At 32.3% G+C, this 26,224-nt stretch overlaps 1 protein-coding gene across 3 annotated transcripts in view; it reads left to right on the forward strand.

Moving 5' to 3' along the window:
- The window catches only part of LOC129216442 (DNA-dependent metalloprotease dvc-1-like), a 37,857-nt gene that overhangs the window by 2,864 nt on the left and 8,769 nt on the right, over positions 1-26,224 (forward strand). For 2 of the 3 annotated variants that reach the window (XM_054850685.1, XM_054850751.1), the window contains exons 2-7: positions 1,306-1,437; positions 8,219-8,388; positions 12,311-12,419; positions 12,901-12,945; positions 15,758-15,832; positions 22,520-22,748. In XM_054850685.1, the coding sequence (XP_054706660.1) occupies positions 1,306-1,437; positions 8,219-8,388; positions 12,311-12,419; positions 12,901-12,945; positions 15,758-15,832; positions 22,520-22,748 (760 nt within the window). Of the gene's footprint in view, positions 1-1,305; positions 1,438-8,218; positions 8,389-12,310; positions 12,420-12,900; positions 12,946-15,757; positions 15,833-22,519; positions 22,749-26,224 lie in introns of those variants that run through there. The other variant, XM_054850812.1, reaches the window with a different exon arrangement.

The raw sequence follows: 26,224 nt of genomic DNA on the forward strand, positions 1-26,224 counted from the left end.
TCCCTGAAAAGAAGTGGTCTCTACAGTTTGGGAAAAACTGACTTAAAATATATGTTTAAAAAAAAGTATGGAAATTTTTCTGATCAAATTTTTTTTTTTTTTTTTGGAAGAAATAATTTGTTTAATAATTATCACTTTTGTTGTTCATATTTTAATCTATGATTATTTTAATAGTTTCTTAAAATTTTGCATTTCACGAGCTCACAAGATTCATTTTGCTCTTCAATAATTGCAACAGATGCATCCAGAGGCGCCCGGATGGGAGGTCACAGCAACCAAAACCAAAAATATTCCTTATTTGGCAAATTTTATCTGATGATTCAATAAATTTTGGGACAACAGTGCAATATTGATTTATTATTTTTTCAAATGATGTATAATCATTCACATTTTTTTCATTAGATGCATATATGTGAGCATGTTGTATTTGACCCTTTAGTACAATTTTGAGTTTCATTCAGTAAGATTGAGAATTCCCTTTTCCCAAAAATTTTACTTTGAGGTGTCTTTGAATCAGGGTTCATTGATTTAAATCGTGATTTAAGTCAAGTGATTTTTTTAAAAAAAAATCTGATTTAAATCAATTAATTTGAATTAAGTGATGTTTTTAACAAAATCATTAATTAAAATCAGTTGATTTTACTTTTATAAATTAATTTTGCATTTTTCGAATGTATTGCTCCAAATTTGACAGCACTGCATTATACTATCTTAACTTCAACAGGCAAAACTACATAGATCCCTCTTTCTGTGTGTGTGTAACAGATTTTCACTCTATTTCTTTTACTTCAAAATTAGTTTAGAACAAAATAAAAATTTGGAGTTTTTCTTATGCACTATGACTAATGTAGTTCAGAAAAGTAATTGTTCAACATAATATTTTACACTAAAAACGTACATGATAATGAAAACCTTATCTTTAAGCAAAGCATAAAACTAAATCGCATCTTATCTAAGCATTATACCGTAAATCTTAAAATGTTATTGAATAGTTAGAGAACTTATTTTAATTTTAAAAGTAAGTTGAATGGATTCATCTATTTTATGCAATATATTGTGTTCATATATGTAAAGTAATTAGTATCTACAAATTTTTGAACATTAAAAAAAAACTGATTTAAATAAAAAAAATCCGATTTAAATAAAAATTTTTTTTGACTTTTTTGATTTTTTAAAAAAAATTACAAACCCTGCTTTGAATTCATGTGTTCACAATACACACACACAAATACTTATTGATTTCGTTTTGTTTGTATGTATTTATGTATTGTAGTAGTTATGTTTAATTTTGCTGATTAAATTTAGGATGATTACTTGTTCCAAGATGATGCATTTTTTGAGAAAATGGATGAAGACCTTGATTATGCTTTTGCTTTATCACTTCAAATGCAGTACAATGAAGAACCTGGAAGTTCTAAAGAGTCTTGCCAATCCAAAGTATGATTTCAATTATAATTTCTGTTGTTTGAAATAAATCATAGTAAATGTGTACCTTTTTTTGAAATAAGGTTTTTAATAGCTTGAATTGTACATATGTATAAAGAAAGAAACTTATAATTTTTTCCATCGCTAACAAAACTTGATTGTAAAATATCAACTTAAATTACTGCTATATTTGCATATTTTAATTCTTTATTCTATATATTACATGTTTACTAGGCTTTTCTCATTTACTTGATGAATTTAGTGTATCTACAGTATAAAGTGAAATAAAAATAGAGAAGAGAATTAAAATCTGTTTATTCTAAGAATTCGAATCTTATTCTTTTTGGGAATGACAATTGCTATTGCTGCAATACCTTTTATTAACTGCAATGTAGAAATATGACATCAAGTTTTGTGCTGTACATAGATGTTTGTTTCAAAAAAAAAAAAAAAAACGTTTTTAAAATGTTATCAAATTTTAGAAATTTCAAAAGAATCCCCCCCCCCCATTTCCTGTGTTCATTTGACATGAAACCTCAATAATACACCCTGTAATCAATAAAACATTAAATGTGTTTTATGATTGCTTCAACTCATTGTCTTGAAGTTATAAGATTGCAACTTACGTTGGCATTAAACTGATTGATATAATGAAGTCAATGAAGAAAGATGTTTTTGGAACATAACTTTTAAATTAGATAATTGATATATAATATGAATTTTTCAGGAATGCTGAAAAATCCTTTCATGTCTAACATTCACTTTTTATTATTTTCTCAGCATCAACTGAAGTTTTGGACAGTTTTTGTCACTTGTGTCATGTCACAAACCAGTTTTTGTTGTCAAAAAAAAAAAAAAAAAAAAAAAAAACCTTGGTTATGCAAAAAAAAAGTATATAAAGAAGTATAAGAATAATTAAAATCACCCTTTTAAAACAATGGATTTCAATCATGGATACCTGCTACAATTATTTATTGAGAAAAATTCATTTGCTGGCTTATCATTATTATTTTGATGTGATATTGCTAATGTTCTTAATAACTTTTTTTCGAATGTTTTTAACAATAACTGTATCTCAACAGTTGACACCAGCAAGACACAAGCTATAGTACAGCTTGAAGACTTAGTATTTTCCAGGGATGATGTTTTACTTCATTTGAAAAAAATTAGACTAAGGCTCCAAGACCAGATAATATTTATCCAAAAATTTTAGTTGAATATGCAGAGGAATTAGCAGATGTAATTGTAAATATTTTCAATGCTTCTTGTAACTCAGGGACAGTGCCAGAGGATTGGAAGCTGGTTAACATTACACCGCTCTTCAAGAAAGGGTCTAAAGGAAGTGCGGGAAATTATAGACCTGTGAGTCTAACTTCGGTGGTTTGCAAAATTTTTGAAACATTGATAAAAATTAAGATAGTTAATTTTTTAGAGACTAATAACCTGTTGACTAGTTTTCAGTACGGTTTTAGGTAAGGTAAAAAAAATCTTGTGCAACTAATTCATTACATTTCTATGACAAAGTTACCATGGCTTTAGACAATATGAAGCCTGTAGATGTTGTTTACATTGACTTTCAAAAAGCTTTTGATAAGGTACCGCATGTTGTTCTACTTAGCAAATTAGCCGATATAGGAATAGGAGGGAAAACTTTCATTTGAGTAAAAAACTGGCTGACCGGAAGGAAACAAAGGGTAATTGTAAGGGGGAATTATTCTAAATGGAGTGAGGTTTTAAGCGGGGTTCCTCAGGGATCAGTGTTAGGGCCTGTTTTGTTCATTGTTTTTATGAACGATATTCATAAAAATATTTCCGGGAACATGAATTGTTTTGCTGATGATGTCAAAGTTATGGGGAGTGTAGATAATGAAGAACAAGCAAATCAGCTGCAAGAGGATCTAGATCATATTACGGAGTGGGCTGATAAATAGGGTATGGCTAGTAATGTTGGGAAATGTCAAGTGTTACATTTAGGGCATGGAAATAAGTGTACAAGTTATTATTTGCAAGGTTCAGTAATTAGTCAGGCCAGGCCCGTGTCCAGGTTTTCATAAAGGGAGGGGTTTTAAAGCGGGGTGGGGGGATTAAGAGTTCAATTCACTACAAACTTTGGTTTTATGTTAAATTACTAATCCCAGCATGGCATTTATAGAGCTGTAGACTACTGTACCATCCCCCACCCCCGCCCCAGAAGAATAATTTTGGCTGCGCAAATAGCAGCAGTATTCCTTCATTTTACATCTTTTCAATCTAACCTTGTTTGTTTCTTTTTAAATCAAATCTATTTATGTTTATTATGCAGTATATTGCAATTAGTATTAAAAACTGTCCACAGATTTTTTATAATGTAGCATGTACATTAGGTTTCATATTCTGGAATAATGCTTAATAAACTAAACAAGAAAGAGCTTATGGTCGATGCAAATTACATTACTAAATACAATCAATGCATCTTTATAGCTGCAACATATTACCGCATTCATCATAGCCTTTTAAAGCAATATTAACGCTGTTAATGCTTTGTGTTGACAAATCATTCAGTGGTTCAGCCATAATAGTTTTTCCAAAATGTTTTTTCAGCTGGTAAAGCTCTAACATTCTTAAATTACAGAAAAACTACAGAGAGAAAGGGTTTTTTGAAGCGTTGCACACAAACTTTCACATTAAAGCTATAAAAATCAGCTATAAATTTTCTTTTGGTTTATTATTTTTTTCCCAATGGGAGGGGTTTAACCCCTAAAACCCACCCCTTGGACACGGCTATGAGTCAGGCCAAAAAGGTTACTGATCTGGGCGTCTTAATACAGTGAAACCTCGTTATAACGACCCCACGATACAATGACCCCTTCGTTAGAATGACCATCTTAAAAAGTCCCAATTATTTTACCATAGGAATAATGTTAATTTTGAATCATTACAACGACCCCAAGTGTATCATTTTTCGTTAGAGCGACCGCCAATTTTAGTCCGCAGAACTCATGAGCAATTGGGCTATTGCTATTGTACATTGTACTGTGGTGCAACTTGAAGAAACCTGTGTTTGCTTAAAGGAGGGGGCATGACAAAAAGGGGAGAACTAAAGACCAGAGGGAAGGGAGGAGGAGCAGTTCTCGTTCCCAATTGGCCGGAGACTGCATGCCCGGGAACATGACGTGTGGCGGGGTTGCAGAGGGGACGTACATCACTCTTCTCTCTTTTCCAAGTTTGAGAAATTCCTATTGCACTGTTCACTTGTTAAAATGGCTAAGCGAAATCAAATTTCTATAGATGTTAAGTGCAAGATTTTGGCCGCGGTCGATGAGAATAAATGTCCAAAAGCTGAAATTGCGAGACAATTTTGTATCCAAAAAAGCGATCCTCAAAAACAGGTAAAATTTTAGCAGTGAATGATGCAGGTGTCTCAAAATCCAGAATGTGTGCACGAGAGGGAAAATTCCCGCTTTTAGAGAAAGTCTTAGTGGAATGGCTCAAAACGATGCGGTCATGCAATACTCCAATAGATGGAAATGTCTTAAAAGAAAAAGCTAGAGGTTTTTCTGAAAAAATGGATGTTGATATAGGTTTCAAAGCTTCAAATGGATGGTTTGAGAAGTTCAAGGAAAGGCACGGACTCTCTTTTAAAAAGCTATGCGGTGAAAGTGCGGAAGCCGATACTGCAACAGTCAACGGATGGAAGAAAGAACAATTGAAAACTTGACTAGAAAAATATGAGCCAGAAGACGTATTTAATGCAGATGAAATGGCTCTCTACTACAAGCTGTTGCCTGATAAATGTTTGGTACTAAAAAGTAAAAAAAAATGTGCACGGAGGAAAACGTTCAAAGCAGCGGTTGACAATTCTTCTTGCGGCAATCATGACAGGAACCGAGAAGTTGCCCCTTTTATTAATCGGAAAGTCGGCAAACCCAAGGTGCTTTAAGGGCGTGAAAACTTTACCGATTGAGTACAAAATCAACAAAAAAGCGTAGATGACTAGTGCCTTATTCGAAGAATGGATTTGAAAACTTGACCGGAAAATGGCTGCAAGTAAAAGAAAGATTTTGCTGATTGTTGACAACTGCACAGCTCATCCCGCAATCGGCAATTTAAAAGCCATAAAATTGGAATTTCTCCCTCCTAATGTCACTGCAATACTTCAACCCTTATATCAGGGAGTGATACGTTGCTTCAAATCCAACTATCAAAAAATGTTAGTCAGAAGAATGATTGCCGCTATGGAAAACAAGAAGACGTACGACATTGATATCCTAGGTGCTATGCACCTAGCAAAATCAGCATAGAATGATGTTCCACAAAACACAATAGCACATTGTTTTCGTTATGCTGGCTTTAAGACGAAAGAAGAATTTCAGAAAGAGTTGGGAAATCAGTCAGCTGAATTCCGACCGTTGCCGGAACCCTTATTGCCCGGTGCTCCTGTGGATGAAACTCCAGACACTAATGAAATGACCCAGCTGCTCAGTGTCAAATTTCCGGATCATCAATTATCGTTTGATGAGTATGTTGTGGTAGACGAAAATTTACTGTGCTGCGAGGAAAATTTGAATGAGGACGATTTTATTGCCCGTATTACCGGAAACGAAGAAATAAGCGATTCCGACGACGGAGAAGAAATTGTCCAAGTTTTTGAAGAAGTGAATGAAAAAGAAGCTTTCAATGCAATCGATGCCTTGCGTCAATATTTTGAAGGACAATTTAATTCTGAAGATTTCCTTCAAAATCTAACGGATATGGAATCAGTCATAATGAAAAATTCCCAAATGAACTTGAAACAAGCGTCAATCCAAGACGTTTTTCAAAAATACAGTAATGGAACAAATAATTACTAGACGTGTTCTCTAGGTATGTACTGTCGGATCATTTCTTTGCTCATTTTTAAAATTATTTTTTCAATTCTTTACAACGACCTTATGATGTTGGTTCCATAGGGGGTCGTTATACCGAGGTTCTACTGTAATTCAGGATTTAAAGTTTAGCCAACAGCGCAGTATAGCTAGTAACAAAGCCAATAAGATGCTTGGTTTTATCAGTAAATCTATTTCAAACAAATCTAAAGAAGTTCCTCTGCCCTTATAGTTTGGTAAGACCTCATTTGGAGTATGCTGTTCAGTTTTGGTCTCCTCATCTTAAGAAAGATATTAATGTGTTGGAAAGGGTTTATAGGTGGGCTACAAGGCTAATAAATGGACTTTCTGATTTAGACTACAATTCCAGGCTTAGAATACTAAAAATGTACAGTCTTGAGCAAAGAAGAGACTGAGGGGACATGATTCAGTTGTTTAAATTTATTAAAATGAAAGATGTTACGGGGCTAAAGTTTAGCACTGAAAACAGGACAAGGGGTCAGTGTTTTCAGCTATTTAAATCTCAGGCTAACATGGATATTAGGAAAAATTATTATTTTAGCAGAGTAGTGGAACCTTGGAACAGCTTACCGGAAGAGTTGGTAATGAGCAAGGGAGTAGATAGTGAGGTGGTAATGACAAGGGAGGGCCATTGAGCTTTACTGGGGATTGTAAATTGACTAGGACCAGCCTAGCTGGGCCCAGAGGTTGTTGCTGGTCGTTACTTTTATATTTGTATTTGTATTTTGCTGTTGAATCAACTACCAGCATATGCAATGCGCCTGTGAAAATGCATCGTGAAAGTGCGTCTCAGAAATAGAACTTTTCATTGAAAATTTTAAACTCCAACTCAGAAGCATCAAATTGCTGATTTTTTTTTTTGATTTGTGTTATTAGCATTGCGACTGCAGTAGCCAACCTGGTACAGTTGGCACTTTGCCAATTGGCCTGCACCTTCGGATATAGCAAACCCAAAAACATGCGTAAAATAGTGCTCACAAGAAACAGCTCTCTCTCTCTCTTGTAATTCTCAAGAATGTTGTTTACTGCGGTTTACTACAAAAAACATTACTATGAGTTTGCATTTTACAAATAAGTTCCTTTAATATTAATAAATGTTTGTGTTTGAAATATTAGTGTATTATGGTAGTACAAAAAATAGCTACAAGTTTCACAGCATCTTTGGTCTCTGGAACTGGTCTTATAAACATAGTGTTCAAATCTTTTTTTTAAGCTAATGAACAAACAGAAGAACTGGTTAAAAAGAAATGCATGTAGAACAACATTTGATGAGAAAGCATTACACCCAATCCTCTTTTTGTGCGGTGGATAGGGACCACAGAAAAAAAATTAAATTTTATAAATAATTTTGTCCGTTTTATAAATACTATCGTCAATTGTGTCCCAATCTGATTGAAATTTTCATACACCGCACAAAAAAAGTTCGCGCAAGAGCCACAAAAGTGCCACAAAAAATAAATAAATAAATAAATAAAAAAATCGCACAAAAAGAGGTTTGAGTGTGACATTCCTTTTCCGAGAAGGGATGAAGAAAGAGAAATGGGATGCGGTACTTGATGTAAAAGGTAGAAACAAGGAGGACTTTTTTTTCATTAGAAAATATGCTGTTGGCCTTTAGTCCTTGCAATACTTGTGAATTACACTTCACTTAAGCACTTCACTTTTTAAACACAATTTATTTCTGAGAAGTTGGTAGTATTTTTTTTCTATACTTCTAAGGTTTGCTTAGATTTTTCAAAATAATATAAACCACAATGCATATTTTTAAAAACTGATTGCAGAGGAAAGAAAAACTGTATAATTGGATAGTTTTTCGAACCTAAGTTTTATTTTATGCTTTTATTTTATGATTAAGATAGTTTTCTTTTTTCTGTGACAAAATATTGTAAATTTTAGTAATACAATATAACTTTCCCTTTATTTTTTAGGAGACAGAAAAAGGAAAGCATGACAAGAGGCCTTTGTCTATTGTTGATGAGCAATGGGAATTAATTGACCCACATCCTGATATTCGTTGCCTATTTTTGGAATATAATACTAAATTTTTTTATGGGAAGTTAGAAGGTGTTGAAGTGAAATGGAGTCCACGCATGAAACTGTAATTTTCTGAATTTCTAAGTTACTGCTACAAACTGTTGGCCCCGCTTAATCGAGAAACGGTTAAACGAATACTTCGCTTATACGAATAAACCTCCCAGAACCGAATATTTCCCCATAGACGCAATGTTAAGAACCCAGCTTGATCGATTAATTTCCTCGGATAATCGAATAATATCGATCAGCTTTCACAAATATTTTAGCTGAGAAAAATTTAATAACGCTGAGAATAAATTAAGTAAGAACAATAATTGACATAAAAATGTAAATTAATATTTTTCGCCAACAATGGGCGAGAAAAACATCATTCATATTCCATCAAAATAATTCCACTAGTCTATAAAATTTCTTTTTTTTACAAATACAAATACAAATACAAATGTGACGACCAGCAACAGGCTCTGGGCCCAGCTAGGCTGGTCCTAGTCAATTAATTAGACCCCAATGAAGATCAATGGCCCTCTTAAAGCTATCCACCCCCTTGCTCATTACCGTCTCTTCCGGTAAGCTATTCCAAGTGCCCACGACCCTGCTAAAGTAGTAGTTTTTCCTTATTTCCAAGTTAGCCTGAGATTTAAGTAGCTTAAAACAATGACCCCTTGTCCTGCTTTCCCCACAAAAATTTAATCCATTTACATCTTTCATTTTGATAAATTTAAATAACTGAATCATGTCCCCTCTGACTCTCCTTTGCTCCAGGCTATACATGTTAAGCCTATTAAGTCTGGTATCATAATCTAAATCTGAGAGTCCCCTTACTAATTTAGTTACCCTTCTTTGAACCCTTTCCAATACAAAAATATCTTTCTTCAGATAAGGCGACCAAAACTGAACAGCGTACTCCAAATGAGGTCTTACTAAACTCCTATATAAAGGCAGAAGAACTTTCTTAGATTTGTTTGAAATAGATCTATTGATAAACCCAAGCATTCTGTTGGCTTTGTTACTAGCAATACTGCACTGTTGACTAAACTTGAAGTCCTGATTTATTAAGATACCCAGATCCATAACATTTTCTGCCTGATTTATGACTGAACCCTGTAAATGATATCTCATACGCTTATTTCCATGACCTAAGTGTAGCACTTGACATTTCCCTACATTAACTGCCATACCCCATTTATCTGCCCACTTCGTAATAAGATTTAAATCCTCTTGAAGCTGATTTACTTGTTCTTCATTTTCGACAATCCCCATAACTTTTACATCATCAGCAAAACAATTCATGCTTCCAGAATTATTTTCATTGATGTCATTCATAAATATAATAAACAAAAGAGGCCCTAAAACTGATCCCTGAGGAACCCCACTTAAAACATCACTCCAATTAGAATGATTTCCTCTCCCAACTACTCTTTGCTTCCTACCAGTGAGCCAATTTCTAACCCAAAGTAAAGTTTTTCCTCCTATTCCTATGTCAGCTAACTTGCTGAGAAGAGCAACATGCGGTACCTTGTCAAAAGCTTTTTGAAAATCAATATAAACAACATCCACACATTTTTTGTTATCTAAAGCTGAGGTAACCTTGTCGTAGAAATGCAATAAATTAGTAGTACAGGATTTACCTTTCCTGAAACCATACTGCAAACTAGTCAACAGGTTCCTTTGCCATTACAAAAAAAATAAAAAATAAATAAATAAAATAATAATTGAAAGTGTTTTTGATAATTAAATAACACGAAGAAATATACACATTTTAGATGATAGTAAATTGAAAAAAAAAAAAACGTAAAACACTGCAGAAGAGGAGGGGCAAAAGGGAGTCAGAAAACTTTTCCTAAAATAACTTTGAACATATTTTACAAAAAATGTGCTCAAAAAAAGTGCCAAAATAAAGATTTTATAACTCTAGTTGAAAGTTACTTTTTAATATTTACTTTCACAGGTGCTTGTAATTGTCATATACGTGCAAAGTGATTATTAAACTATTTTGTTGTTTGTTCTAGTTATTTCAAAAAACTTTTTAGCAGTAACCTTAATTATTTCCTTTATATAGCTATTGATTTAGTATTATTGCATTTTAAGACAAATGTTGTCAATTTAGAAATTCAAATATTTCCCCGCTCAATCAAATACCCCGCTCATTGAATAATATATCTTAGAACCGACGATGTTCGATTAAGCATGGCCGACGGTATATGTTATTTTTTTGTAATAATATTTAAAGAATATTAACTGCTGAATACCATTCAATCAGTTTAAACTTGTTAAAATTTTATAGTTTTTTTTTTTGCAAATTTAAGTGGTGGCTTATTTACGAAATAAAAAATACAATTTGTCTTTTTAAAATTCACATTTATACATGGGCAAAAAATTTAAATTTTTTTTCTTGTACAAGTTTCTAACAGTTTGGATATGGACAGGGCCGCCCCGAGGGGAGGTCACCTTGATCTTCCAAAAATTTCCTTATTCCACAAATTTTGTTTGACTATTCGGCAAAATTGTCATCATTTGGCAAAATTTGGGGTTCCATTTGACAAAAGTATCATCATTTTACAAAATTTGGAATTCCATTTTGCAAATTGAGAATTTCCGCGCTCCCAAAAATGTAAGTTCGGGGCGTCCCTGTCTCTTACAGAAATACAAGTGCAAAAGAGATTACTAGAAATAAAGACAAGTAGACTGAGGGTATTCAAAGGCAGAACTAGGCTGATTTCCCACTTGTATTATATTCCTAATGGGATTTAGTGCCTGATTATTGCTTAGTCCTTCGGCTCACAACTCCAACTTAAATCCTTTTCTTTCAATGTATATCGAAGTAACATTGAGTATTTGTGCTCATAATAGTGCATTCATTATGCAGTGAAGCTTCAAGAACTCAACACCCCGAGGAAGCAGGAAAACATTTTGAGTGAAGTGGGTTTTAAATTACCTAGGTTCCGTTATTTACATTTTTAAAGTTTTCTGTATTGCCCATTCAAGTTATAAGAAATCAATGGTTTTTTTGCAAAATAAATAGTAGATATCAATTAAAATACCTCATGAATTTTAATCTAATTTTTGAAAAGAGCTAAGAGCTCCTTTTTTCAATCAGGCCTATGAAAGAGAAAAACCCTGCTGACACATGTTCTAAAAACATGTGCATGTGCCTTCTTTCTTTTATTCCCCCCCCCCTGTTGTATTTCTGCTCTAATCCCTTCTTGGCTTAAAATTCACCAGATAACCGGATTGAACCAACCGCCTAGGATGTGGAGACCAATTTTCCAGGGTTTGTGGGGGAATTCTCTCTAACAATGCTCTTTCTAGAAAATAATTGAGTGACTGACTAAGGGAAAAATGTAAAATGTTCAGAAATGGGCACTGTGATGGAATATTGGAAGCAAAAAAGGAACTAGATTAGTAAGGGAAGGTCGACTTACAGGAACTCCTGTAAATGAATGTCAAGTTAAAGTTTTTCCTCCCTTGAAATTAGCATTGGAGAAACCATTAGAAAAATAAATGTTGTCGAGTCACCAGAGGTTCAGTGTACATTAATAGATTACTTAATCACTATCAATTATTAAATACAATTTTTGATGCATTCTTTAAATGCTATTTTCTGCTGAATCGTATTGTGTATTGATGTGCTGTACTGTGACTTTCAAATCACAATTGTTGGAGGTGGCCTTAAATTAATTCCTTTAGTTGTAGCCTGAGAGAATGAGATTTGTAGTTTGTTAAATGTTGGAGTGTAATATGTATTTTCAAAAAGTAAATTGAAAGTTAAAAAAAAACATTTAATTCTAAAACATATTTCTTAGATAATTTTATAAAATATTATATTAATTGTCACTAAACTTAACTATAAAAGCAATTTCAAATTACATTGACATTTACGTGTGAAGTTTTTCTCCAGAACTTGGTTATAATGTTCATAATATCATCGTGAAAAAAATATTTAATTTTGTCAATACTCTCAAAATAATTAAGAAAACTGCTTTTAGATGTGCTGGTGTGTGCAGCTATGAAGGCAGAGGAGGCTTGTGCTCTGTTCGATTGAGCTTGCCACTGCTAAAATTACGCCCAAGACGAGATTTAGTTGAAACCCTTTTGGTGAGAATTCTTCTGAACTTCTGTGTAAAAGATAATCAAGATATTAAAATATGTATATTTCTAAATCCCTATTAATTAATACTAATTGCATACTTAATTCCTGATAAAAAAAATATGAACTTTTAAATTTCAAAAGGCTTTTTAAAAATTTAAGTTTTTGAATGAGGTTTTATATGAAATTTATATGTAATTAAACTGTTTATTTCAAAAACCAGTCAAGCGACAAACTCTAAAATTTCAAAAAGCATTTTTACCTTTGTATTAAAGTTTTTCTATAAGGATTACAATGTTTTAATCTAAAAGAGATACATATTTTAGGTGTATTTCTTTCAATAAACAATGTTGTAATTATCATTGAATAATTTAATATGGTGAATAGATGTTTTCCTAAAATTAGCAATTTTGTCACTTGACTGGTTTTTGAAATAAACGATTCAATTCTAGTTCTAGTAATATTTAATGTTTTTTCTTCTTATTTCAGCATGAAATGATCCATGCTTATTTGTTTGTAACACATAACAATAAAGTAAGTTCAAGCAATGATTCTATTAGTCAATAATCAATTGGTTTGGTTGTTATCTGTGCATCTTAATAAAAAGTTCATAAAGGCCCGAGATCCATAAATCCAGTGGCTTATGTTTCTAAATTTGATCCAACTTCATGTAAAAGAGAAACTCGGGGAAATTCCTTATTTACCAGTAGCCAACAGTAAAAATTTCATTAGTAGTCACTTTTTTGAAATAGTGACCTAGAAACTCTTTTTTACTTAATGTGTGAAAACAATTTATTATTTTAATTTTTTGAAATTTACAGTCATAAACATCTTAAATAATAAAAGGAATATATTTTTGATAAGTTACTTCATAAAGTTTGTCCGAATTTAGTGAAAAATATTGTACCAATTGCTTCATGCCTTTTGTTCACTAACAAAAGCTTCAAAGTTGCCTTATAGAACCTCTTCAATCCAAACTAATTGGGACCAGGAGGAGTTTAGACAATCAAGTTGTTTGTATTGCAGAACATATTATCCTCTTTACATGCTTTGTACAAAACAAATCTAGCACATGGCTAAAATGGATCAGAAGTGTTACAGAAAAGAAAGGTGTTTTGCAGTGTAAAATATTGTTTGTTCAACTAATTGTAAACATAGAATGTAAACTATTACGGTAGAAAAGTTTGTATCAGTAAACTTTCAATATAATACAGGGTTTGGATTAACCGTTTACCCGCCAATGTTCCAAAAATGGAACATCATATTTAACTGAAAATTTTCCCAAGAAATAACGTTAAAATAAAAAAGTTTTTTAAACACAGTTTAATCTTATTTCAAAGTATTTTTTGATTTCCTAATTAATTGTTTATATATTTTCAATTATTTATTGCGATTTTTCAAAGATGAGTGTTTTTTTAGCTTTTTGCAACTTTTTCTTATAAAATTTACCAAAAATTGACTTTTTCAGAAAATGTGATGATATTTATTATAGTTGTGAAAAATACTTCAGTGTATGATTTTAAAATGCTTGTAGAAATGTACAATGATATTTCCAAAAGATGTACCCCTTGAAAATAGCATGTTCCAATTTTGGAACATTGGCGCTTTTAGGGAGTCAAATTTCCAAGAAGTAAATCGTTCGACTTCAAAGGGGAAATTTCATTTTTCGTAATATATGTTTCTTTTTTCTTCTCATTTTGAATGTACTCTGATGTAGGTGTTGGCAACACCAAGTAAGTTTATATTTTGAAAGGATATGACGTTTCGTTAGCAAAGAAAATAATAACAGTCTGCTGTTTGACAGACTATATGGTTCCGAATCCACACCAGCTCGGACAGCTGCATTGTCACGTGATAATAAAAAAATAATATTAGTGAGCGTTTTATTCTTCATATTATAAATGCAGTTCAATAGTTCGCTAGCTTTGTTTTCGAGCGAAACAAAATTCTGTTTGACGTATACCAACTGTTCATAACTGTTAAAAAATGTCTACAAGATTTCTTACTGTAGAACAAGCTGTGGCTTATTTAGAGACATTGTCAGATTCGAATTTGCCAGATGTAGATATATGCCAATTACCCCCTGATGAATCAGGCAATATCACTGAGGAAGAAGACATTCTAGAAGACGCAAAAATGCAGAAATGCAAGATAGATGTGCCACAACCTCATCTTATCAAGAGATACAATGAAGGAATGGGGGGTGTGGACGTCTTAGATACACTTTTAGGGAGCTACAGACCTCATTTGTGAAGTAAAAAATGGCGGTGGAATCTTTTTAGTAATGCTCTGAATATTTCAGTTGTAGCTAGTTGGTTACTTCATTGTGAGTTACACGAAGTCAAGATGAAGCATTTAGAGTTCCGAAGAGAAATAACAACTCACCTCCTAAGAAGAAAAGTACGAGTGGAAAGTCATCCAGGGCCTCGTTGTCATTTACATAAACAATCAAGAATGTCTGACGGACATTATATTGTATCTGCATCCCAAGGACGTTGTGCGGTGTGCAAAAAAAAAAAAAAAAAAAAAAAAAACTACTAAAAAATGTTTCCATTGCGACAAATGACTTCACCAGCAATGCTTCCTTTCATATCATGGTCATTAGATATTTCTGTATTGGATTTTCTGAATTCTGGTATGTACATAAATGCAATTAAAAATATTATTTTTTCCGTAATAAAGTATGCTAAGATAAAAAATGCATTCAAAACCTCTCAGTTTAAAAAAAATCTCTGAAAAAAAAAAGAAGAAAAAAAACTTCATGCAAAGCGCCAATGTTCCAAAAATGGAACACACTGAAAAACATAGTCAAAAATTTTTTTCTGGAAATTTTATTTTATTTCTGTATTTACTAGACATAAATAGACATGATTTCAAAAAATTACTCAAATTTGATCTTCCGTCAATAGTTCGGCGGTTAAACGGTTAAAGAAGTTCTTCTGTAAATATAAAATTCAGATAGATGCATGATAAATGTTTCCTGCACATGATGATATTAAAAAACATGAAAGTACTACTGAATTGTAATGACAATTAACCATGCGTTTTTCAAAAAAAAAAAAAAAAAAAACTGTTATAAAAATGTTTCTTGTCCACAGTAGCATTTTATGAAATCAAAGTGCTACTGAATGGTAATTAGTTTTAACAATACATTTTTTAAATTCTTTTAAGTAGCTCAGTTTTATCTCTAATTGATCATATAACTTGAGCTTGTTAAACTTGTTCAACAATATTTATTACTTCCCAAGTAATATCTCAAAGTTGTTAAACTGCTGCAGTAAGTTGTTTTTATGTGATACTATGTGTTTAAAAGGTTATTATCAGCACTCTATTTTTGTCATTTTAGGATCATAATGCTCATGGACCCGAATTCCTCAAACATATGTATAGAATTAATAAAGAAACTGGAGCCAAAATTACAGTAAGTCATTTTTTTTTCTTTGGAGGAAGAGTTGAAGATGTGATGAACTGGACTTTTAGTACATGCATCCGACTATGAAAAAGTAGAATGTTTAATTTTTTTCAACGTCAAGCCAATAGTGAAACTTCTATGAGCAGTCATCTCTATACATTGACTACCTACCTTAAGGATCAATTTTCTGAGGCACCAAAGTATTCTTCTATTAACTCATTAAAAATCTTCTTGGAGAGACCAGATTTCTCTTATTTTGAATTGTAACTTTTTTTCCCTTTACATGTTAACCAATGTATCTTTTTTTTTTTCAACAAAAGGGCTTAGAATATTTTATACCTTTCAATCACTGATACAGAGTCAAGAAGAAAATCTAAAATGTCTTTCAACAGATGGACCCTACATACAATGATAGCTTCCCTCCCCCATAAAACTTTCAAATAAATTAACCTCATTTCCAACTCAGAGAGTATTCAAGACATAATTATGAGTGTTCTTTCTCCAGAAATAAAATATTAATTATAAAAAGAAGTACTTTCAGGAAAAAAAATAAATAATTTGAAGAAAGACTAAAAAATTGTGGCAGACTTTAAAACAGTTGTAGTATTTTTATTTTTAAAATATTTATTCCTAGGAGTAAAACTCTGTAAATCAAAGAACCAACAGTCGTTTTAAGTATTTTTAATAATAAATCTTTGCTTTAAGTTGTCAAGCAATTCAATTTTGATACTTCTCTAAAGAATCATCTCTCTTTATGGGAAAGTTTTCTTGGAATGGTGGGTGGTTGCTCTTGAAGTTTCATTGTAACTGCATTCACTAGAGTTTCCTAAGGGCTGGAACTTGTTTCTCTTCCTCGAAAAAGCTGTCCTCAAAAAAAAAAAAAAAAAAAAAGTAAAATCTGTGACCTACTTTCCCCAATTAATTCTAATTTGAATTCCGAAACTTTGAATTCAAATTATGTTTTTCGCAATCACGAGTTGTGACAAGACCCTAGTGATTAGAGTTATTGTTTCTAGAAAAGGCTCCCCCCCCAAGCATGTCCCTCCTCCTGGGTGGTTACGTGTGTACAGTTGTGTGTGTAGGCTTACGTGTGTGCACGTAGGCGTGTGTATGTGTGTAAAGGCGTGCGCACGTAGGGGAGTATGTATGAGCATGCGTGTGTAGGACATGGACGCCACCGCCCAGCAAAAGTGGATTCCGGTGGACAGTGCTCAGGACCAGCCGCGCCGCCGCCAGTGGACGATGGTGCTGCAGCCCTGGTCCAAGTTGAAAAAGGAATTGTAACGTCAAGGACAGTCAAATGAAAGCAATAAGCAATCGTGATTGCTCAAAAAAAGCTGTTAAATGACCATTTTTTCAGATTTTTTTCTGTGTCTCGATTGTTCCTTAATATTTCTGTTAAAGAATCAGACTTTAACATTTTTATTTTTGGAATTTTACAATATTGTTTTTTTGTACCGACAGAGGGCAGCACCAACACGAGCCAAAATTGCTCACCTAAATTTGAAAAAATAAAGGTGGAGTCATATGCTGTCACTTTTGAAATGCAACAATGTGATTGGATATTGAGACGGTAGCATCGGTGTTCCATTTCGTTTTTGTGATTTTTGATTTATCTGAAAAAAATTCAGTGCAGTCCTCGTATAGAATGAGCATGATGTGGGTGTGTGTACGTTATGTGCTGTTCCAGCCTCGTGGGAAAAAACGGCATAAGTTTCTTCAAAATCCTTAATCATCCTGATTATGATATGAACTATCTCTTTTTTTAAATGGAAAACTACTCATATTAATCGAGCATTTTATCAAGATGTGAATTTCTACTTATCGTCGCAAGTTCATCGAGTTTTAATACCCGTTCGAAGTTGCTCCAGAAGCCATGGAACCTGCCGATTCATCAACATTCCAAGAATTTTATTGACTGCAAAATATCTCCATAACCAGTGAACTACATATTTTAATACTATCGTGAACACCGTTGGAATAAAAGAATTTATTGCAGTCCAGTGATCTTCAACAATGCCTCAATAGTGTGAAAGTTTTCAATAACCGTTTCATTCGATAGAAAAAAATAGCCGTTCCCTCATTACCTGATTCAAATTGAATGCATAGGAATCGTCGTATTCCGATTGCTAACCGACAGATTTCTGCAATACATAAATGAAAATATCCAAAATCACATCTAATTACTGCATAAATCAAATTACGAATATATATATATATATATCTAATATTGGTTCTTGTTTTTTTTATTATTGATGGTTTTGTTTAGTATTTTATAACAATATATCAAAGTAAAATAAAAAAAGATGGTAAGTTTTCACAGAATTGAATTGTTTTTTATGAATTTATTGTTAATTGATTTTTAATTGGGAATAAGAATCCCAACTATTCAAAGTACACAGTTGATTGATAATTTTCCACTATACGTTAATATGGTTGTCTTGCATTTTTCTTACACTTTCTTTACCAATTTATCATTTTATAAAGAAAATGATCATATTTACTAAATGATAGATTGGATATAAAAGATCACTTTTTGATATTAATGATGAATTAAATATTTTAAAGCGTTCTGGTAAGTTTTCACAGAATTGAATTGTTTTTTATGAATTTATTGTTAATTGATTTTTAATTGGGAATAAGAATCCCAACTATTCAAAGTACACAGTTGATTGATAATTTTCCACTATACGTTAATATGGTTGTCTTGCATTTTTCTTACACTTTCTTTACCAATTTATCATTTTATAAAGAAAATGATCATATTTACTAAATGATAGATTGGATATAAAAGATCATTCTTTGATATTAATGATGAATTAAATATTTTAAAGCGTTGTGTAAGGAAAATACAAGACAACCATATTAACGTATAGTGGAAAATTATCAATCAACTGTGTACTTCGAATAGTTGGGATTCTTATTCCCAATTAAAAATCAATTAACAATAAATTCATAAAAAACAATTCAATTCTGTGAAAACTTACCATCTTTTTTTATTTTACTTTGATATCATATTGTTATAAAATACTAAACAAAACCATCAATAACAAAAAAAAAACAAGAACCAATATTAGATATATATATATATATATATATATATATTCGTAATTTGATTTATGCAGTAATTAGATGTAATTTTGGATATTTTCATTTATGTATTGCAGAAATTTGTCGGTTAGCAATTGGAATACGACGATTCCTATGCATTCAATTTGAATCAGGTAATGAGGGAACGGCTATTTTTTTCTATTGAATGAAACGGTTATTGAAAACTTTCACACTATTGAGGCATTGTTGAAGATCACTGGACTGCAGTAAATTCTTTTATTCCAACGGTGTTCACGATAGGATTAAAATATATAGTTCACTGGATACGGAGATATTTTGCAGTCAATAAAATTCTTGGAATGTTGATGAATCGGCAGGTTCCATGGCTTCTGGAGCAACTTCGAACGGGTATTAAAACTTGATGAACTTGCGACGATAAGTAGAAATTCACATCTTGATAAAATGCTCTTGATTAATATGAGTAGTTTTCCATTTAAAAAAAGAGATAGTTCATATCATAATCAGGATGATTAAGGATTTTGAAGAAACTTATGTCGTTTTTTCCCACGAGGCTGGAACAGCACATAACGTACACGCACCCGCATCATGCTGATTCTATACGAGGACTGCACTGAATTTTTTTCAGATAAATCAAAATCACAAAAACGAAATGGCACACCAATGCTACCGTCTCAATATCCAATCACATTGTTGCATTTCAAAAGTGACAGCATATGACTCCACCTTTATTTTTTCAAATTTAGGTGAGCAATTTTGGCTCGTGTTGGTGCTGCCCTCTGTCTGTACAAAACAACAATATTGTAAAATTCCAAAAATAAAAATGTTAAAGTCTGATTCTTTACCAATTTCCCTTCCAGTTTTACTTTAAAATATGCTAGCAAAAAATATGATTTCAGTGAAATACCTTTAACATGAAAATGCTGAACATGATAATTTGGTTAACATGAAATGATATAGCTGTCCAGGCAATATAGTGTGCAATGTAATACAAATCTTATAACATGAAATTCTTTTAATGAGATAACCCATTTAGGTCCCTTCAATTTTGTGTTAAATGTTCTACACTGTCCATTCGGTCTGTAGGAAGGTATGTGTGAGTGTCTCTGTGCATAAACTTCCTGTACAGGAGCTTTCTCTTATCAACAAATGCCAACTGCCTAGAAACTCATCAGATGGGCTTTTCTGAAATCAAGTTGCTTTGAATTGTTTGCATGTCAGAAGCAATTTTATTTACAGTTAATAACCGTCTTTGATGTGAGTACAAATTGCATACCTGTTATTCTGTTTCTGTGGTCATGAATTGGTTTTCTTTTGTTTCAGCAATGATGGGGAATGGGGAAATTATGATAGTAATTCTATCAACTGCTGAAAATTATTGCATTTTTTTAGACATATGACACTGAGGCACAGTTTTAAACATGTTTTCTCTTGGCTTTGATTTTCCTACTGATTTTGGTTAAAATTGATCTGCTTATTTTGAAATTGCCATTCATTTTTTCTCACGTCAGATTTATTCTCTATTGATTCTGACCAGAATTATAGTATCCCGTAAAGATCTGATAGTCGGGGAATAAAGAATGACTTTTGAAATCACTAAAAGGTTATTTAAGTTATCCCATCATTCAGTTGCATGAAATAGTCCATACTATTAAAATCTGTTTGCGCCCGTCTGTCTGTCCATCTGAAGATCGATCCTCTCGAGAATTGTGAATCGAGAGTCGAACGAGATACCAATCAATTTGAAATTTTCCAAAGAAAACAATAGGACCAATCTCGTAATTGTACGACTTTAATTACAAATACAAAATACAAATACAAAAGTGACGACCAGCAATGGGCTCTGGGCCCAACTAGACTGGTCCTAGTCAATTTACAATCCCCAGTGAAGATCAATGGCCCTCTTAAAACTATCTACTCCCTTGTTCATTACCACCTCTTCCTGTAAGCTGTTCCAAGGTTCCACTACCCTGCTAAAATAATAATTTTTCCTAATATCCATTTTAGCCTGAGATTCAAATAGCTTAAAACAATGACACCTTGTCCTGTTTTCAGTGCTAAACTTCAACCCCATAAATCTTTCATTTTAAGAAATTTAAACAACTGAATCATGTCCTCTCGGTCTCTTTGCTCAAGACTGTACATTTTTAGCCTTCTAAGCCTGGAATCATAGTCTAAATGAGAAAGTCCATTTATTAGCCTTGCAACCCGCCTTTGAACCCTTTCTAGTACATTAATATCTTTCTTAAGGTAAGGAGACCAAAACTGAACAGCATACTCCAAATGAGGTATTACCAAACTTTTATATAAGGGCAGAAGAGCTTCTTTAGATTTGTAGAGATATTAATTCTCCTCTTTAGTGGAGATATTAATTTAAATGCTTATTAACATTACATTATTTAGGAATATATATTTCTTTCCTGTTGCCATTTTGCATACAGGTGAGCAAATAAAATTCTAATAATAGTTTTTAAAAGATTTTTTTGGCTGCTGTCCAAATCTTAAAACAATGTTTCCATCTAGAATTTCATTTTAAATTTGAAATTGGTTGTTCCTATTCAGACATAGCCTTTTTTTTATTATCTGTCCTTTTTTTATTTTTTACAGCCAACGTTCTTAAGTCTTTTCAGCATATGAAAGTTGTTTCTTTAGTTATGTTTATTGATTGAAGTGTAAGTTTATCATTCACCGGCCTCATATTTGGGTACATTTAGGATGTGCGACTAATTATGCTTATTTTGTTGAACTTTTTCCCGTCACATGGGTGAGTTTTCGAGAATTGTAATAACTCTTTTTCCCTCCTATTTTTACCTTTGAAATACATTTTGTATCATTAAAAGAACACGTTAAATTAAGATTGTTTGAATTTGTTTAAGTGAAACAGAGTTGAACAAAAAAGATTGTTTTTAAGGATTTTAACTAAAGTTTAATTGGAATCTGATGACTTGGTATTAAATTAATGCTTATTGGTATTTATTAAGGCTTGTTGCTTAAGTTTCACGTAATCAACCAAACAGTATGTTCCATTTTATGTTAAAAGCTGATTGTAATTGTACATAAATATTTCAGATATAGTCTATCAGATGTAATTCAGTTTAACGTAAGCACAGATTATAGTTGATAATGCTTACATTTTCATCTTTTGTGCTAATTGTAAATACTCATGACTTGTATCATTGATGACTGTGATTAACGTTAATGAGATTTTTGCCAATAAATGCTCTACTGGTGTTTTGCAAACCTTGCATTACACGTATTTATTTATTCCTTAACGCATTAGAAACTGATGTCAGAGTAATACAAAAAAATCAACTGGACATCTCTTTCATTTTTTAGGTAGCCCGTGCAAGGCCGGGCACGCAGCTAGTGTATTAAGAAGTTGTGTGATATTTGAAATAAATAATAATAAAAAAAAAATTTTAAAGCTTGCCTGATATTTATAATGCAAGGGAACATTCTTCAGCAGAAGAGATACTTCATATTCATGTCACCAACTTCTTTTTTTTTGCTAAAAGATTATTAATTTTAATTTTTATAACATTTTATTTGTCTTAAAACAGCTAATTTATTGTTTTTTAAAGTTACTGCACAGCTTTTCCTCTTTTTGAGTTTGGATTTTTTTTAAAGGTATATCACAGCTTTTTTGATGAAGTTGATCTGTATCGTACTCATTGGTGGAAATGTGACGGACCTTGTCGGAACAGAAAACCATTCTATGGCCTAGTAAAAAGATCTATGAATCGTGCACCAGGTCCTACAGATATGTGGTGGTCCCAGCATCAAGCAACATGTGGTGGTAAATTTGTTAAAATAAGAGAACCTGAAAGCTCCAACAAGGGGAAACTAAAGTTGAATGGTATGTTTTGTTTTTTACTCTCTCATATGAGGCAGTGACAAACAAAGGGATGTAAGTGGACCTTTTCAAATTTTGAATAATACATGTTTAAAAATAACGCCCTAGGTAGGCTTTTATTGATTTTCCCCCCCTAAATCATGTTCTACAGCAGCACCTACCCGGACTATCTCTTGCCCCAAGACAGAGTAGAAGTTCCCCTACTATTTGTACTGCCTATCTCCAAATTTTTGATTTTGCCATTTATACCCCTTTGCTTCTCACTGCCTCATATCACCATGATATTTTACTATGATCTCAGAAATGGGCTGTAACAAAATGGAACTTTTCTAATTCTGAATAACTGAAATTTCAAAGAAAGACTTAAGGGGTTACATTATTGTCAGACACAACATTTAGAAAATCATGCAACATGAAAGTGTTGTTTTATTTTACACATATTTTACAATTTTGTTTTGCTGTTTTCCCAATATTTCTCAGGTTTTTGTTGTATTTGTTTTTTCTGCCTTTCCCTAAATGTTGCAATCAAATCGTTACAATTTCTTCTAACATAAAATTTATTGCTAATTTATTCATTAGGAGTTTCATTTTGTCCGCAAAATTTATTATTACGGAATTTTAACAGACATTTATTGCTTTACGGCTTTTTCTCCAGGGAATCGTGTAATAAATTTTAACTTTGAGTTCCATTTTGTCTTGTTTGTTTTGTTAATTTGCTATAGTTACTATTTAAACTGTCTGTTGTTATTCTCTTTGCTTTTACTGGATGTCTTAACGTTCAAAAGCTCACTATTTTACTATTTTGCAATAAAAAAGGGGTTCCCTGTAACCCCGAAACATGTGTCTGTAGTAATTTGCTAATTTTGTGAGTCAAAATGTTGTTGATAACTATTTACTGTAACAGTTATCAACAGTGTTTTTCCTGTTTTGAAACATCTTTTTAGTTTTGTATTGATTTTGAAAGCCAACCAGATTTGCAAGACTTAATTTATGTTTTTATTGTACATGTTCTAAATTACATACTTCCAATGGGCTGGGGATATTGTAACAAAATGATTGTTTGCAAACTTCATTTTTCTCTTCTTTCTTTCTCTTTCTTTTTACTTCCTTTTACAAAAAAGGAAGTATTGTATTCGCGAAAAAAATTTTCACTCAAAAATCGCCCTTAATTTCCATTTTGCTCACCCCCAAATGAATGTTGAGTTTTTTTTTCGATTCGACCACATGCGGAAAAGTGCCTAAGAATGTATAGACACGCGAAATATCCATTTTGACCATCACCGAGGTAATTACAACGACTTTTCTCGTGACGTCTGTATGTATGTGCGTATGTGTGTATGTGCGTATGTGCGTATGTGCGTATGTGCGTATGTGCGTATGTATCTCGCATAACTCAAAAATGGTATGTCCTAGAAAGTTGAAATTTGGTACATAGACTCGTAGTGGGGTCTAGTTGTGCACCTCCTATTTTGGTTGCATTCGGGTGTTTCTAAAGGGGTCTTTTGCACCTTTTTGGGGGGAAATCATTGTTAATTTCGATGCAAACTCAAGTGGTGTTATAATTTGGCGGTCACTTGGCGATATATCGCCAGTCTTTTGGTTGCCAAGTTTTGTCGCCAACTTGGCGAAAAATTTGGCGATTTTTTTTTTTAAAAATCTGCTTTCAATGTGGCCATTGCTAGTGATATTTAAAGAGTTAGAGAGAGAATCCCATTAAAATTGCAATAATAGGGAAATAGCATTAAATTGGTGTAAAAGGAAGTCAGGTGATGCACACATCAGCTCGTTTTAGTTTAAAAATTAGTATTTCCTACTTAATATGATTAATCTGTTTTATGTTAGAAATACTACAGGCAGCGGTGTTCCCAGCACGAGTGAAGTGGTCCCCCCCCCCCCTGCAATTTTAAAGTGTTTCCTCAAATAAACAATGCTATAATAAAAATGTTATAAAGAACAATCACAATTGATTAATATGACAAATCATATTATTTACTTAGATAAGTAACTATCTTCAACTACAAGAACAAAAACAAACGTTGAGGAAAGCAAACCCAATAGAAAAATCCTACAAAATCAAATTATGTACCTGAACATCGAAAAAAAACGTATTAAAAAATCTGTTCGCTGTCACAACAGCGTAGCATGGGCATGGTTCCTCGCAGCTATTGACACTGTCGGCCAGTGCCCTCTCAGAGTTAACTTTCCCCGCCATCTTTTAGGAATTCATAGAACTAAACTTACCCCGCCATCTATTAGAAATTCATAGAACTAAACAATTAATTAAACAACAATTACAAATATTTTGATCAATCTGATTAAAAAAAAAACCTACAGCCTTCCTCAATAAATGAACTATTCAACACAAAAATAATTTTTCAATTCAAACCAGTAGTTACTGACATTAGCTCGTTCAAAGAAACAAACTGTTCAGCTTTATAATATTAGTATAGATAAAATTTTCCCGTTTTCATAATATTTTTTATTCCAGCTGCACTCCTATTAGTCATAGCGTGATGTTATACAGCCTATAGCCTTCCTCAAAGAATGAACTATTCAACACAAAAAGAACTTCTCTACTCGAATCAGTAGTTCCTGAGATTAGCGCGTTCAAACAAACAAACTGTTCAGCTTTATATTATTAGTTATTCAATTAATAAGAAAAAGAAAACAATGATACGTATACATAAAAAAAATTACGATTCATTTTAACATCGTTTAGGATTTTATTTGAAAAGTACTTTCGAGATTTGCCTTATGGCTGACTTGAAACTACCCCCTCTGGGTTGAGAAGCCCTCACTTTCAGGTCGAGCCACCGTGGCTGCACTTATTCTGTGTTCCAAGCATTTTATATTATACTCTAAATTTTCCCATTTTCATGACATTTTTTATCGTTGCTTTACTCCTATTGGTCATAGCGTGATGTTGTATAGCCTATAGCCTTCCTCAATGAACGGACTATTCAACACAAAAAGAATTTTTCAATTCGAACCCGTAGTTCCTGAGATTTGCTCGTTCAAACAAACAAACTCTACAGCTGTATATTATTAGCATAGATTAAAATGTTAATAGATTTGTTTTTAATGTTAATTCTTATGAAATAAAATAAATAAATAAAAAGAAAAACTTAGTTTTCTTAGATACAATTATATGTTATTTTATATAGTAACAGGAAACTGCATAATATATTGGGCATGTAAAAGTATGTTCAAGACTGTATTTTATAGACTAACTTGCTGAACAGTAATATTTCAAATTGCCTGATGGGTGCACTTAAAATTTTTTAGGTATTGTGCATTAACCACATTTGTTTCATTTTTTATTTGATTCTTGCATAAAAATTAGGTTTGTGATTATATCATTATTGTAGCCATTGTTAAGTTAATGAACTATAAATTCAAGATAAAGTGTAGTAGTTTTGATCTGATATTTTATTATTATTGTTTTTATTTTTTTGAAAAATATAATGTGTTATTAAAGC

Source organism: Uloborus diversus, chromosome 1 (assembly GCF_026930045.1).
Source record: "Uloborus diversus isolate 005 chromosome 1, Udiv.v.3.1, whole genome shotgun sequence".
In the NCBI taxonomy this organism is placed as follows: domain Eukaryota; kingdom Metazoa; phylum Arthropoda; class Arachnida; order Araneae; family Uloboridae; genus Uloborus; species Uloborus diversus.